The 15,236-nt window shown below is 47.4% G+C and overlaps 1 protein-coding gene across 1 annotated transcript; it reads left to right on the top strand.

Moving 5' to 3' along the window:
- Window positions 1–6,205: 6,205 nt before the first annotated feature.
- Window positions 6,206–14,683, top strand: LOC124017577 (disks large homolog 4-like). Its single transcript, XM_046332777.1, has 8 exons — window positions 6,206–6,303; window positions 6,390–6,566; window positions 7,527–7,612; window positions 10,010–10,111; window positions 11,969–12,141; window positions 12,405–12,517; window positions 14,153–14,244; window positions 14,396–14,683. Exons 1-8 carry the CDS (start codon window positions 6,245–6,247, stop codon window positions 14,500–14,502), a joined length of 909 nt encoding a protein of 302 aa, XP_046188733.1. The 5' UTR covers window positions 6,206–6,244; the 3' UTR covers window positions 14,503–14,683.
- The last annotated feature ends 553 nt before the right edge of the window (window positions 14,684–15,236 follow it).

A 15,236-nucleotide genomic window follows, 5' to 3' on the forward strand; every position in this document is an offset into this window, starting at 1 on the left:
CTACTATAGAGTAACTTTAGACTACTATAGACTACTATAGGCAAACTTTAGACTACTATAGACTAACTTTAGACTACTATAGACAAATATAGACAAACTTTAGTCTATGTCAGACTACCATAGACTACGTCAGACTACTGTAGACTACTGTAGACTAGTCAGACTACTGTAGACTACTGTAGACAAAGTCAGACTATTATAGACTACTGTAGGCTACTATAGACTACTATAGACCAACTGTATACTACTATAGACTACTGTAGTCTGTCAGACTACTGTAGACTACTGTAGACTAATTACAGACTAATATAGCCTAACTGTAGACTACGTCAGACTACTATAGACTACGATAGACTAATTACAAACTCCTATAGACTAACTGTAGACTAAATACAGACTACTATAGACTAACTACAAACTGCTATAGACTAATTACAGACTACTGTAGGCTATTTACAGACTACTATATACTAAATATATACTACTGTAGACTATTTACAGACTACTGTAGACTATTTACAGACTACTGTAGACTATTTACAGACTACTGTAGACTATTTACAGACTAATATAGACTATTTACAGACTACTGTAGACTATTTACAGACTACTATATACTAAATATATACTACTGTAGACTATTTACAGACTACTGTAGACGATTTACAGACTACTGTAGACTATTTACAGACTACTATATACTAAATATATACTACTGTAGACTATTTACAGACTACTGTAGACGATTTACAGACTACTGTAGACTATTTACAGACTACTATATACTAAATATATACTACTGTAGACTATTTACAGACTACTATATACTAAATATAGACTACTGTAGACTATTTACAGACTACTGTAGACTATTTACAGACTACTATATACATTTACATCACATTTAAGTCATTTAGCAGACGCTCTTATCCAGAGCGACTTACAAATTGGTGCATTCACCTTATGACATCCAGTGGGACAGTCACTTAACAATAGTGCATCTAAAACTTAAGGGGGGGGGTGAGAGGGATTACTTAACCTATCCTAGGTATTCCTTAAAGAGGTGGGGTTTCAGGTGTCTCCGGAAGGTGGTGATTGACTCCGCTGTCCTGGCGTCGTGAGGGAGTTTGTTCCACCATTGGGGGGCCAGGGCAGCGAACAGTTTTGACTGGGCTGAGCGGGAGCTGTACTTCCTCAGTGGTAGGGAGGCGAGCAGGCCAGAGGTGGATGAACGCAGTGCCCTTGTTTGGGTGTAGGGCCTGATCAGAGCCTGGAGGTACTGAGGTGCCGTTCCCCTCACAGCTCCGTAGGCAAGCACCATGGTCTTGTAGCGGATGCGAGCTTCAACTGGAAGCCAGTGGAGAGAACGGAGGAGCGGGGTGACGTGAGAGAACTTGGGAAGGTTGAACACCAGACGGGCTGCGGCGTTCTGGATGAGTTGAAGGGGTTTAATGGCACAGGCAGGGAGCCCAGCCAACAGCGAGTTGCAGTAATCCAGACGGGAGATGACAAGTGCCTGGATTAGGACCTGCGCCGCTTCCTGTGTGAGGCAGGGTCGTACTCTGCGGATGTTGTAGAGCATGAACCTACAGGAACGGGCCACCGCCTTGATGTTAGTTGAGAACGACAGGGTGTTGTCCAGGATCACGCCAAGGTTCTTGGCGCTCTGGGAGGAGGACACAATGGAGTTGTCGACCGTGATGGCGAGATCATGGAACGGGCAGTCCTTCCCCGGGAGGAAGAGCAGCTCCGTCTTGCCGAGGTTCAGCTTGAGGTGGTGATCCGTCATCCACACTGATATGTCTGCCAGACATGCAGAGATGCGATTCGCCACCTGGTCATCAGAAGGGGGAAAGGAGAAGATTAATTGTGTGTCGTCTGCATAGCAATGATAAGAGAGACCATGTGAGGTTATGACAGAGCCAAGTGACTTGGTGTATAGCGAGAATAGGAGAGGGCCAAGAACAGAGCCCTGGGGGACACCAGTGGTGAGAGCGCGTGGTGAGGAGACAGATTCTCGCCACGCCACCTGGTAGGAGCGACCTGTCAGGTAGGACGCAATCCAAGCGTGGGCCGCGCCGGAGATGCCCAACTCGGAGAGGGTGGAGAGGAGGATCTGATGGTTCACAGTATCGAAGGCAGCCGATAGATCTAGAAGGATGAGAGCAGAGGAGAGAGAGTTAGCTTTAGCAGTGCGGAGCGCCTCCGTGATACAGAGGAGAGCAGTCTCAGTTGAATGACTAGTCTTGAAACCTGACTGATTTGGATCAAGAAGGTCATTCAGAGAGAGATAGCGGGAGAGCTGGCCAAGGACGGCACGTTCAAGAGTTTTGGAGAGAAAAGAAAGAAGGGATACTGGTCTGTAATTGTTGACATCGGAGGGATCGAGTGTAGGTTTTTTCAGAAGGGGTGCAACTCTCGCTCTCTTGAAGACGGAAGGGACGTAGCCAACGGTCAGGGATGAGTTGATGAGCGAGGTGAGGTAAGGGAGAAGGTCTCCGGAAATGGTCTGGAGAAGAGAGGAGGGGATAGGGTCAAGCGGGCAGGTTGTTGGGCGGCCGGCCGTCACAAGACGCGAGATTTCATCTGGAGAGAGAGGGGAGAAAGAGGTCAGAGCACAGGGTAGGGCAGTGTGAGCAGAACCAGCGGTGTCGTTTGACTTAGCAAACGAGGATCGGATGTCGTCGACCTTCTTTTCAAAATGGTTGACGAAGTCATCTGCAGAGAGGAGGGGGGGGGAGGGGGCGGAGGATTCAGGAGGGAGGAGAAGGTGGCAAAGAGCTTCCTAGGGTTAGAGGCAGATGCTTGGAATTTAGCGTGGTAGAAAGTGGCTTTAGCAGCAGAGACAGAGGAGGAAAATGTAGAGAGGAGGGAGTGAAAGGATGCCAGGTCCGCAGGGAGGCGAGTTTTCCTCCATTTCCGCTCGGCTGCCCGGAGCCCTGTTCTGTGAGCTCGCAATGAGTCATCGAGCCACGGAGCGGGAGGGAGGACCGAGCCGGCCTGGAGGATAGGGGACATAGAGAGTCAAGGGATGCAGAGAGGGAGGAGAGGAGGGTTGAGGGAGGCAGAATCAGGAGATAGGTGGGAGAAGGTTTGAGCGGAGGGAAGAGATGATAGGATGGAAGAGGAGAGAGTAGCGGGGGAGAGAGAGCGAAGGTTGGGACGGCGCGATACCATCCGAGTAGGGGCAGTGTGGGAGGTGTTGGATGAGAGCGAGAGGGAAAAGGATACAAGGCAGTGGTCGGAGACTTGGGGGAGTTGCAGTGAGGTTAGTGGAAGAACAGCATCTAGTAAAGATGAGGTCGAGCGTATTGCCTGCCTTGTGAGTAGGGGGGAAGGTGAGAGGGTGAGGTCAAAAGAGGAGAGGAGTGGAAAGAAGGAGGCAGAGAGGAAAGAGTCAAAGGTAGACGTGGGGAGGTTAAAGTCGCCCAGAACTGTGAGAGGTGAGCCGTCCTCAGGAAAGGAGCTTATCAAGGCATCAAGCTCATTGATGAACTCTCCGAGGGAACCTGGAGGGCGATAAATGATAAGGATGTTAAGCTTGAAAGGGCTAGTAACTGTGACAGCATGGAATTCAAAGGAGGCGATAGACAGATGGGTAAGGGGAGAAAGAGAGAATGACCACTTGGGAGAGATGAGGATCCCGGTGCCACCACCCCGCTGACCAGACGCTCTCGGGGTGTGCGAGAACACGTGGGCGGACGAAGAGAGAGCAGTAGGAGTAGCAGTGTTGTCTGTGGTGATCCATGTTTCCGTCAGTGCCAAGAAGTCGAGGGACTGGAGGGAGGCATAGGCTGAGATGAACTCTGCCTTGTTGACCGCAGATTGGCAGTTCCAGAGGCTACCGGAGACCTGGAACTCCACGTGGGTCGTGCGCGCTGGGACCACCAGAGTAGGGTGGCCGCGGCCACGCGGTGAGGAGCGTTTGTATGGTCTGTGCAGAGAGGAGAGAACAGGGATAAACAGACACATAGTTGACAGGCTACAGAAGAGGCTACACTAATGCAAAGGAGATTGAATGACAAGTGGACTACACGTCTCGAATGTTCAGAAAGTTAAGCTACGTAGCAAGAATCTTATTGACTAAAATGATTAAAATGATACAGTACTGCTGAAGTAGGCCAGCTGGCAGTGGGTGCGTTGTTGACACTACACTAATCAAGTCATTCCGTTGAGTGTAATAGTTCTGCAGTGTTGCTATTCGGGGCTAGCAGGCTAGCTAGCAGTGTTGTTTACGTTACGTTGCGTTAAAAGAACGACAATAGATGGCTAGCGAACCTAGAAAATCGCTCTAGACTACACAATTATCTTTGATACAAAGACGGCTATGTAGCTAGCTAAGTAGCTAGCTACGATCAAACAAATCAAACCGTTGTACTGTAATGAAATGAAGTGAAAATGTGATACAACCTGTGAATGCGACCGGGTAGTTGAGTTCTATACAGAAGACGTTGGCTAGCGTTGGCTAGCTGTTGGCTAGCTAGCAGAGTCACCTACGTTAAGGACGACAAATAGCTGGCTAGCTAACCTCGGTAAATTAAGATAATCACTCTAAGACTACACACTCTAAACCTAAACAACACAATTATCTTGGATACGATGATACGATGATACGAAGACAGCAAAGACAGCTATGTAGGTAGCTAACACTAAACTAATCAAGTCGTTCAGTTGAGTGTAAGAGTTTCTCAGTGCAGCTAATCAGTGGACGTTAGCTAGCTGGCTAGTGAAGACTACGTTAGGACGGCGAAATACGATAATTACGCAATTATCTTTGATACAAAGACGGCTATGTAGCTAGCTGAGAAGAAATTGCTAAGATAAGACAAATCAAACCGAGATATAATGAAAAAGTTAAAAAGTTATACTACCCGTTGGAGCGACGTGCAGATGCGTGCAGATGCGACCACTCGCTCCATTTTACAGACTACTGTAGACTATTTACAGACTACTATAGACTACTGTGGACTAACTACTATCCAGAAGGTAACACTACTACAGCCTGATACAATTGTATCTTATTTCAACCTACAGCCTGATAGAATTGTATCTTATTTCAACCTACAGCCTGATACAATTATATCTTATTTCAACCTGCAGCCTGATACAATTATATCTTATTTCAACCTTCAGCCTGATACAATTGTGTGTCGTGATTGCGTTTGGTGTGTTAGGACAGAATCAATTTGCGCACGATGGTATTACAGGGATATGGCTCTGAATATATACAGCAACACCTCCCCCATAAGCATTCCCGTCTCTTCTATAGATGTTATATCCTTGTATTGTTACTGCTGTATCATCAAATGAATAATCTAAGTGAGTCTCAGAAATGGCTAATATATAAATGTTATCAAATCAAATCAAATTTTATTTGTCACATACACATGGTTAGCAGATGTTAATGCGAGAGTAGCGAAATGCTTGTGCTTCTAGTTCCGACAGTGAGGTAATAACCAGTTATCTGATATCAGCAAGTTATTTTTTTATTTATCCGTTATTTTACCAGGTAAGTTGACTGAGAACACTTTCTCATTTGCAGCACCGACCTGGGGAATAGTTACAGGAGGGGGATGAATGAGCCAAACTGGGTATTATTAGGTGACCGTGATGGTATGAGGGCCAGATTGGGAATTTGGCCAGGACACCGGGTTAACACCCCGACTCTTACGATAAGTGCCATGGGATCTTTAATGACCTCAGAGAGTCAGGACACCCGTTTAACGCCCCAACCGAAAGACAGCACCCTACACAGGGCAGTGTCCCCAATCACTGCCCTGGGGCATTGGGATATTATTTAGACCAGAGAAAGAGTGCCTCCTACTGGCCCTGCAGCACCTCTTCCAGCAGCATCTGGTCTCCCATCCAGGGACCAACCAGGACCAACCTAGTCATTGATTTCATGAACCTTATTTGTAAGGCTACATATATTAATATGGTCTATGTTCAGCCCCTTCCTGCTTATCAGAGAGACATAAATATGGAACAGAACAAATAAAGCAAGAGAAAAATATACATTCAGCAGTCCGTTCATCAATTTGTGTGTGTGTGTGTGTGTGTGTGTGTGTGTGTGTGTGTGTGTGTGTGTGTGTGTGTGTGTGTGTGTGTGTGTGTGTGTGTGTGTGTGTGTGTGTGTGTGTGTGTGTGTGTGTGTGTGTGTGTGTGTGTGTGTGTGTGTGTGTGTGTGTGTGTGTGTGTAGAATACAGCAGGTTTGAGGCTAAGATCCACGACCTGAGAGAACAGATGATGAACAGTAGCATGAGCTCTGGGACCCTCCGAGCCAACAGGACCTTCTATGTCAGGTAAAGTAGTGTCATGATAATGTAGCCCTATGTCATGCTAATGTCTCCCTGACATACTAATGTAGCTCTATGTCCTCTCTATGCAGGGCCCTGTTTGACTATGATAAAACAGCAGACTGTGGGCTGTTGAGCCAGGCATTGGGCTTTAACTTCGGGGAGGTGCTCCATGTGACTGACTGTAGTGATGAAGAATGGTGGACTGCTAGGAGACTGGGACAACAGGGACAACTGGAGGAACTAGGGTATATACCCAGCAAACACAGGTAGGTAACACACCTAACGCGGGTAACGCACCTGACGCTGAGGGGGACCAGACCTAACGCTGAGGGGGACCAGACCTAACACTGAGGAGACCTAAAGCTCAGGGGGACTTGACCTAACACTGAGGATACCTAACACTAAGGGGGACCAGACCTAACACTGAGGGGGAGACCTAACGCTGAGGGGGACCACACCTAACGCTGAGGGGGACCACACCTAACACTGAGGGGGAGACCTAACACTGAGGGGGGAGACCTAACGCTGAGGGGGACCACACCTAACACTGTAGGGGACCACACCTAACACTGTAGGGGACCACACCTAACACTGAGGGGGAGACCTAACGCTGAGGGGGACCACACCTAACGCTGAGGGGGACCTAACACTGAGGGGGACCACACCTACCACTGAGGGGGACCAGACCTAACGCTGAGGGGGGAGACCTAATGCTGAGGGGGACCACACCTAACACTGAGGGGGACCAGACCTAACGCTGAGGGGGGAGACCTAACGCTGAGGGGGACCACACCTAACACTGTAGGGGACCACACCTAACACTGAGGGGGAGACCTAATGCTGAGGGGGACCACACCTAACACTGAGGGGGGACTCCTAACACTGAGGGGGACCACACCTAACACTGAGGGGACCACACCTAACGCTGAGGGGGACCAGACCTAACACTGAGGGGGACCACACCTAACACTGAGGGGACCACACCTAACGCTGAGGGGGACCAGACCTAACACTGAGGGGGACCACACCTAACACTGAGGGGGACCACACCTAACACTGAGGGGGACCACGCCTAACTCTGAGGAGGACCACACCTAACACTGAGGGGGACCACACCTAACACCTAAGTTAATACAGTTAACCCCCTCCTGTGTGTTTCTGTGAGTGGTCTCTAATGACGCAGTATGTAGTGCCATGTTAATGTAGCCCTATGTCTCTCTATGCAGGGTGGAGAGGAAGGAGTGGTCTCGTATGAAGAATAAGGACCGCAGCAGCTTTGTTCAGAGCTATGAAACTGTTACACAGATAGAAGGTAGGTCTGACCTGTGACCTCAGATTATTTTATTTCTCTGAAATGGTGGTAGTTTCAGCCAGTAGAACTGAAGTGGAGGGTGTGTATCCCACTCCGGCCACAAGATGGCGGTCTGACACAACCAGTGATGCTATAACTCTGAGCTATTCAATTGGGGGTATGCGGCCCCCTAGGGATCCTCTGAGGTACTGTAGGAAGTCTCTGCTCCCTGGGGATCCACTGAGGTACTGTAGGGAGTCTCTGCCCCTAGGGATCCACTGAGGTACTGTAGGGAGTCTCTGCCCCCTAGGGATCCACTGAGGTACTGTAGGGAGTCTCTGCCCCCTAGGGATCCACTGAGGTACTGTAGGGAGTCTCTGCCCCCCTAGGGATCCTCTGTGGTACTGTAGGATGTCTCTGTCCCCCTAGGGATCCTCTGAGGTACTGTAGGAAGTCTCTGTCCCCCTAGGGATCCTCTGAGGTACTGTAGGAAGTCTCTGCCCCCCTAGGGATCCTCTGAGGTACTGTAGGAAGTCTCTGCCCCCTAGGGATCCACTGAGGTACTGCATGTGAAAATATACATATTTAATTATTTTAAGTGAAAAACACATTTGTATTTACTTAAATGTTTGAATGAATATCACTAGCAACAACAGGAAATAGAAACACAACATGCAACAATGTTAATGAGTTGACAAAGTTCCATTTCTTATAAAGAAATCAGTGAATTGAAATAAATAAATTAGGCCATAATCCACGCATTTCACATGACTGGGAATACAGATATGCATCTGTTGGCCACAGATACACAGATGGGGTGGCAGGTAGCCTAGTGGTTAGAGCGTTGGGCCAGTAACCAGCAGGTAGCCTAATGGTTAGAGTATTGGGCCAATAACCAGCAGGTAGCCTAGTGGTTAGAGTGTTGGGCCAATAACCAGCAGGTAGCCTAGTGGTTAGAGTATTGGGCCAATAACCAGCAGGTAGCCTAGTGGTTAGAGTGTTGGGCCAATAACCAGCAGGTAGCCTAGTGGTTAGAGTATTGGGCCAATAACCAGCAGGTAGCCTTGTGGTTAGAGTGTTGGGCCAATAACCAGCAGGTAGCCTGGGGGAAGTCCCTGGGGGTAAGGTCCTGGGTCCCTGGGGGAAGTCCCTGGGAGGAAGGCCCTGGGTCCCTGGGAGGAAGGCCCTGGGTCCCTGGGAGGAAAGCCCTGGGTCCCTGGGAGGAAGGTCCTGGGAGGAAGTCCCTGGGTCCCTGGGAGGAAGGCCCTGGGTCCCTGGGAGGAAGGCCCTGGGTCCCTGGGAGGAAGGCCCTGGGAGGAAGTCCCTGGGTCCCTGGGAGGAAGGCCCTGGGTCCCTGGGAGGAAGGCCCTGGGAGGAAGTCCCTGGGAGGAAGTCCCTGGGAGGAAGTCCCTGGGAGGAAGGCCCTGGGAGGAAGTCCCTGTGTCCCTGGGAGGAAGGCCCTGGGAGGAAGGCCCTGGGAGGAAGTTCCTGGGAGGAAGGCCCTGGGTCCCTGGGCGGAAGGCCCTGGAAGGAAGTCCCTGGGAGGAAGTCCCTGGGAGGAAGGCCCTGGGGGAAGTCCCTGGGAGGAAGTCCCTGGGAGGAAGTCCCTGGGAGGAAGTCCCTGGGAGGAAGTCCCTGGGAGGAAGTCCCTGGGAGGAAGGCCCTGGGAGGAAGGCCCTGGGAGGAAGTCCCTGGGAGGAAGGCCCTGGGAGGAAGGCCCTGGGGGAAGTCCCTAGGTTTGCCTGGGAGGAAGTCCCTAGGTTTGCCTGGTAGGAAGTCCCTAGGTTTGCCTGGGAGGAAGTCCCTAGGTTTGCCTGGGAGGAAGTCCCTAGGTTTGCCTGGGAGGAAGTCCCTAGGTTTGCCTGGGAGGAAGGTCCCTAGGTTTGCCTGGGAGGAAGTCCCTAGGTTTGCCTGGGAGGAAGTCCCTGGGTTTGCCTGGGAGGAAGTCCCTGGGTTTGCCTGGGAGGAAGTCCCTGGGTTTGCCTGGGAGGAAGTCCCTGGGTTTGCCTGGGAGGAAGTCCCTGGGTTTGCCTGGGAGTAAGGCCCTGGGTCCCTGATTAAGAAAATCTATAACTGTATTTTTCTCTCTCTCTCCAGTCCACTATGTGAGGCCTATCATTATACTGGTCCTACTAAAGACAGAGTGACCTCTAACCTCTCTCTCTCTCTCTCTCTCTCTCTCTCTCTCTCTCTCTCTCTCTCTCTCTCTCTCTCTCTCTCTCTCTCTCTCTCCAGTCCACTATGTGAGGCCTATCATTATACTGGTCCTACTAAAGACAGAGTGACCTCTAACCTCTCTCTCTCTGTCTCTCTCTCTCTTTCCAGTCCACTATGTGAGGCAAATCATTATACTGGGTCCTACTAAAGACAGAGTGAACTCTAACCTCTCTCTCTCTGTCTCTCTCTCTCTCTCTCCAGTCCACTATGTGAGGCCTATCATTATATTGGGTCCTACTAAAGACAGAGTGAATGATGATCTTCTCTCTGAGTTTCCTGACAAGTTTGGTTCCTGTGTTCCACGTGAGTATTACTATCAAATATAGGTACTACTACAGGTACTATATACACATAGGCACTACTATAGGTACTACTATAGGTACTACTATAGGTACTACTATAGGTACTACTATAGGTACTACTATAGACCCATTATATACACATAGGTACTACTATAGGTACTACTATAGGTACTATATACATGTAGGTACTACTATAGGTACTACTATAGGTACTACTATAGGTACTATATACATGTAGGTACTACTGTAGGTACTACTATAGGTACTACTATATGTACTATATACATGTAGGTACTACTATAGGTACTACTATAGGTACTACAATAGGTACTATATACATGTAGGTACTACTATAGGTACTACTATAGGTACTATATACATGTAGGTACTACTATAGGTACTATATACATGTAGGTACTACTATAGGTACTATATACATGTAGGTACTACTATAGACCCATTATAGACAAATAGGTACTACTATAGGTACTACTATAGACCCATTATAGACAAATAGGTACTAGTATAGGTACTATATACATGTAGGTACTACTATAGGTACAACTATTGACCCATTATATATTTATAGGTTCTACTATAAACTACTATAATACAGATGAAAACTCTCTTGGTAGATAGTGTGGTCTACAGCTTATTGTAAGGTACTCTACCTCAGACGGGCAATACCTCTAGACTTCTTTAATATTAGACATCGTGCACCAGCTGTTATTGACAAAAAGACACACACCCCACCCCTCGTCTTACCAGAGGTAGTGTCTCTGTTCTGCCGGTGCAGGGAAAATCCCACCAGCTCTATATTATCCGTATCTTCGTTCAGCCACGTCTCGGTGAAACATAAGATGTTACAGTTAATGTCCCGTTGGTAATCTTAATAGTAGATCATCTTATAGTTTGTGTCCCAAATAAACAATCAACAATATACTATTTACAATTAAACTACGCTTCAAAACATTATCTGAAATAGTGTCCTAACACAGAACATGTGTCCGTCCGTGTGTGTGTGTAACATAAACGTGTGTGTGTGTAACATAAACGTGTGTGTGTGTAACATAAACGTGTGTGTGTGTGTAACATAAACGTGTGTGTGTGTGTAACATAAACGTGTGTGTGTGTAACATAAACGTGTGTATGTGTGTGTGTGTAACATAAACGTGTGTGTGTGTGTAACATAAACGTGTGTGTGTGTGTGTGTAACATAAACGTGTGTGTGTGTGTAACATAAACGTGTGTGTGTGTGTGTAACATAAACGTGTGTGTGTGTGTAACATAAACGTGTGTGTGTGTGTGTGTGTGTGTGTGTGTGTGTGTGTGTGTGTGTGTGTGTGTGTGTGTGTGTGTGTGTGTGTGTGTGTGTGTGTGTGTGTGTGTGTGTGTGTGTGTGTGTGTGTGTGTGTGTGTGTGTGTGTGTAACATAAACGTGTGTGTGTGTGTGTAACATAAACGTGTGTGTGTGTGTGTGTAACATAAACGTGTGTGTGTGTGTGTGTAACATAAACGTGTGTGTGTGTGTAACATAAACGTGTGTGTGTGTGTAACATAAACGTGTGTGTGTGTAACATAAACGTGTGTGTGTGTAACATAAACGTGTGTGTGTGTGTGTGTAACATAAACATGTGTGTGTGTGTAACATAAACGTGTGTGTGTGTGTGTGTGTGTAACATAAACGTGTGTGTGTGTGTAACATAAACGTGTGTGTGTGTGTGTGTGTAACATAAACGTGTGTGTGTGTGTGTGTGTGTGTGTGTGTGTGTGTGTGTGTGTGTGTGTGTGTGTGTGTGTGTGTGTGTGTGTGTGTGTGTGTGTGTGTGTGTGTGTGTGTGTGTGTGTGTGTGTGTAGACACGACACGGCCCCAGAGGGAGTATGAGGTGGATGGGCGGGACTACCACTTTGTGTCGTCAAGGGAACAGATGGAGAAGGACATCCAATCACATCACTTCATAGAGGCGGGTCAATACAACAGTCACCTGTATGGAACCAGCGTTCAGAGTGTCCGCATGGTCGCAGAGCAGGTAAGGGGAGGGTGTGTGTGTGTGTGTGTGTGTGTGTGTGTGTGTGTGTGTGTGTGTGTGTGTGTGTGTGTGTGTGTGTGTGTGTGTGTGTGTGTGTGTGTGTGTGTGTGTGTGTGTGTGTGTGTGTGTGTGTGTGTGTGCGTGCGTGTGTGAGAGAGAGACCTTTCAACTATTGGGTCCTTTAATGTGTAAAGTATTTTATTGTGTATGTTCTGCACTGTACAGAATATATTGATTAACCAGGTGTGTGTTTGTGTGCGCAGATGGGGAAACACTGTATCTTAGATGTATCAGCTAATGCAGTGAGGAGACTACAGGCAGCTCAGCTTCATCCTATTGCTGTCTTCATCAGACCAAGATCACTGGAAAATATACTGTAAGTAGGAGGGAGTGGGTTCTCTTCATCAGACCAAGATCACTGGAAAATATACTGTAAGTAGGAGGGAGTGGGTTGTCTTCCTCAGACCAAGATCACTGGACAATATACTGTAAGTAGGAGGGAGTGGGTTCTCTTCATCAGACCAAGATCACTGGAAAATATACTGTAAGTAGGAGGGAGTGGGTTGTCTTCCTCAGACCAAGATCACTGGACAATATACTGTAAGTAGGAGGGAGTGGGTTCTCTTCATCAGACCAAGATCACTGGAAAATATACTGTAAGTAGGAGGGAGTGGGTTCTCTTCCTCAGACCAAGATCACTGGAAAATATACTGTAAGTAGGAGGGAGTGGGTTCTCTTCATCAGACCAAGATCACTGGAAAATATACTGTAAGTAGGAGGGAGTGGGTTCTCTTCCTCAGACCAAGATCACTGGAAAATATACTGTAAGTAGGAGGGAGTGGGTTCTCTTCATCAGACCAAGATCACTGGAAAATATACTGTAAGTAGGAGGGAGTGGGTTCTCTTCATCAGACCAAGATCACTGGAAAATATACTGTAAGTAGGAGGGAGTGGGTTGTCTTCCTCAGACCAAGATCACTGGACAATATACTGTAAGTAGGAGGGAGTGGGTTCTCTTCATCAGACCAAGATCACTGGAAAATATACTGTAAGTAGGAGGGAGTGGGTTCTCTTCATCAGACCAAGATCACTGGAAAATATACTGTAAGGAGGAGGGAGTGGGTTCTCTTCCTCAGACCAAGATCACTGGAAAATATACTGTAAGGAGGAGGGAGTGGGTTCTCTTCCTCAGACCAAGATCACTGGAAAATATACTGTAAGTAGGAGGGAGTGGGTTCTCTTCATCAGACCAAGATCACTGGAAAATATACTGTAAGTAGGAGGGAGTGGGTTCTCTTCATCAGACCAAGATCACTGGAAAATATACTGTAAGTAGGAGGGAGTGGGTTGTCTTCCTCAGACCAAGATCACTGGACAATATACTGTAAGTAGGAGGGAGTGGGTTCTCTTCATCAGACCAAGATCACTGGAAAATATACTGTAAGTAGGAGGGAGTGGGTTCTCTTCATCAGACCAAGATCACTGGAAAATATACTGTAAGGAGGAGGGAGTGGGTTCTCTTCCTCAGACCAAGATCACTGGAAAATATACTGTAAGTAGGAGGGAGTGGGTTCTCTTCATCAGACCAAGATCACTGGAAAATATACTGTAAGTAGGAGGGAGTGGGTTGTCTTCCTCAGACCAAGATCACTGGAAAATATACTGTAAGGAGGAGGGAGTGGGTTCTCTTCCTCAGACCAAGATCACTGGAAAATAATCTGTTAATCTAATAGTGCCTGTGTGTGTGGTAAATTGTTGAGCAGATTCAGGGGTTATCTTTTTTAGATTTAGCTTAGATTAATTTCATTCCTTCCTGTCAGGCATTATGCAGTTACAGTCTGGACACTCAAGGTCTCCATGGAAACAACAGTTCTGATTCATTAGTAAAATACTTCAAGTTGAATCACTCTTCCTTTCTTTCTGTTGAAGTTAAACGATCTACATTCTAACGTGACTCATCAGTCCGTTACAGTGACCTGAACATGAGTGTTGAAATATCTGTGTGTTACAGTGACCTGAACAAGCGTCTGACAGAGGACCAGGCCAGGAAGGCTCTGGACAGAGCTGTCAAACTCGAACAAGACTTTATAGAATGCTTCTCAGGTAACACACACACACACACACACACACGTTAATGTTACACACACACACATTAATGCGCACTCTCTCTCTCTCTCTCTCTCTCTCTCTCTCTCTCTCTCTCTCTCTCTCTCTCGTTCTAACCCTGTCTCTGTCTCTGACCCTCTGTGTGTAGCTATTGTGGAAGGGGAGAGTTTTGAAGAGGTTTATCACATGGTGAAGACTGTGATCGAAGAGCAGAGTGGACCCTACATATGGATACAATCAAGAGAAAGACTATAAAAGAGAGGAGCAGAGGAGAGGAGAGGAGCCTATATATGGACACCATCTTGGGAAACACTATAGAGGAGATTAGAGGAGAGTTGAGGAGATGAGAAGAGAGGAGAGGAGAGAGGAGGAGAGAAGAGAGAGAGTTGAGGAGATTAGGAGAGAAGAGTTGAGAGGAGAGTTGAGTTGAGGAGAGAAGAGGAAAAGAGAGGAGAAGAGAATAGAAGAGAGTTGAGATAAGAGAGAGAGGAGAGAAGAGAGGAGAGTTGAGATAAGAGAGAGGAGGAGAGAGGAGAGGAGAGTTGAGATAAGAGAGAGGAGGAGAGAAGAGAGGAGAGTTGAGATAAGAGAGAGGAGGAGAGAGGAGAGGAGAGTTGAGATAAGAGAGGGGAGGAGAGAGGAGGAGAGAAGAGAGGAGAGTTGAGATAAGAGGAAAAGAGAGAGGAGGAGAGAAGAGAAGAGAGTTGAGATAAGAGAGAGGAGGAGAGAAGAGAGGAGAGTTGAGATAAGAGAGAGGAGGAGAGAAGAGAGGAGAGTTGAGATAAGAGAGAGGAGGAGAGAAGAGAGGAGAGTTGAGATAAGAGAGAGGAGGAGAGAAGAGAGGAGAGTTGAAATAAGAGAGAGGAGGAGAGAAGAGAGGAGAGTTGAGATAAGAGGAAAAGAGAGAGGAGAGAAGAGAGGAGAGCAACCAGAAGGAGAGAGAGGGACAGAAGGAGAGAGAGGGACAGAAGGAGAGAGAGGGACAGAAG

This window comes from Oncorhynchus gorbuscha, unplaced genomic scaffold (assembly GCF_021184085.1).
Source record: "Oncorhynchus gorbuscha isolate QuinsamMale2020 ecotype Even-year unplaced genomic scaffold, OgorEven_v1.0 Un_scaffold_2768, whole genome shotgun sequence".
Classification (NCBI taxonomy): domain Eukaryota; kingdom Metazoa; phylum Chordata; class Actinopteri; order Salmoniformes; family Salmonidae; genus Oncorhynchus; species Oncorhynchus gorbuscha.

Bases quoted from the DNA above. Each gene is read 5' to 3' on its own strand.
- LOC124017577 (XM_046332777.1), top strand. From the start codon at position 6,245: ATGATGAACAGTAGCATGAGCTCTGGGACCCTCCGAGCCAACAGGACC. The intron at 7,613-10,009 runs GTAGGTCTGACC...CTCTCTCTCCAG, and splicing joins AACTGTTACACAGATAGAAG to TCCACTATGTGAGGCCTATC. The intron at 10,112-11,968 runs GTGAGTATTACT...GTGTGTGTGTAG, and splicing joins GTTTGGTTCCTGTGTTCCAC to ACACGACACGGCCCCAGAGG.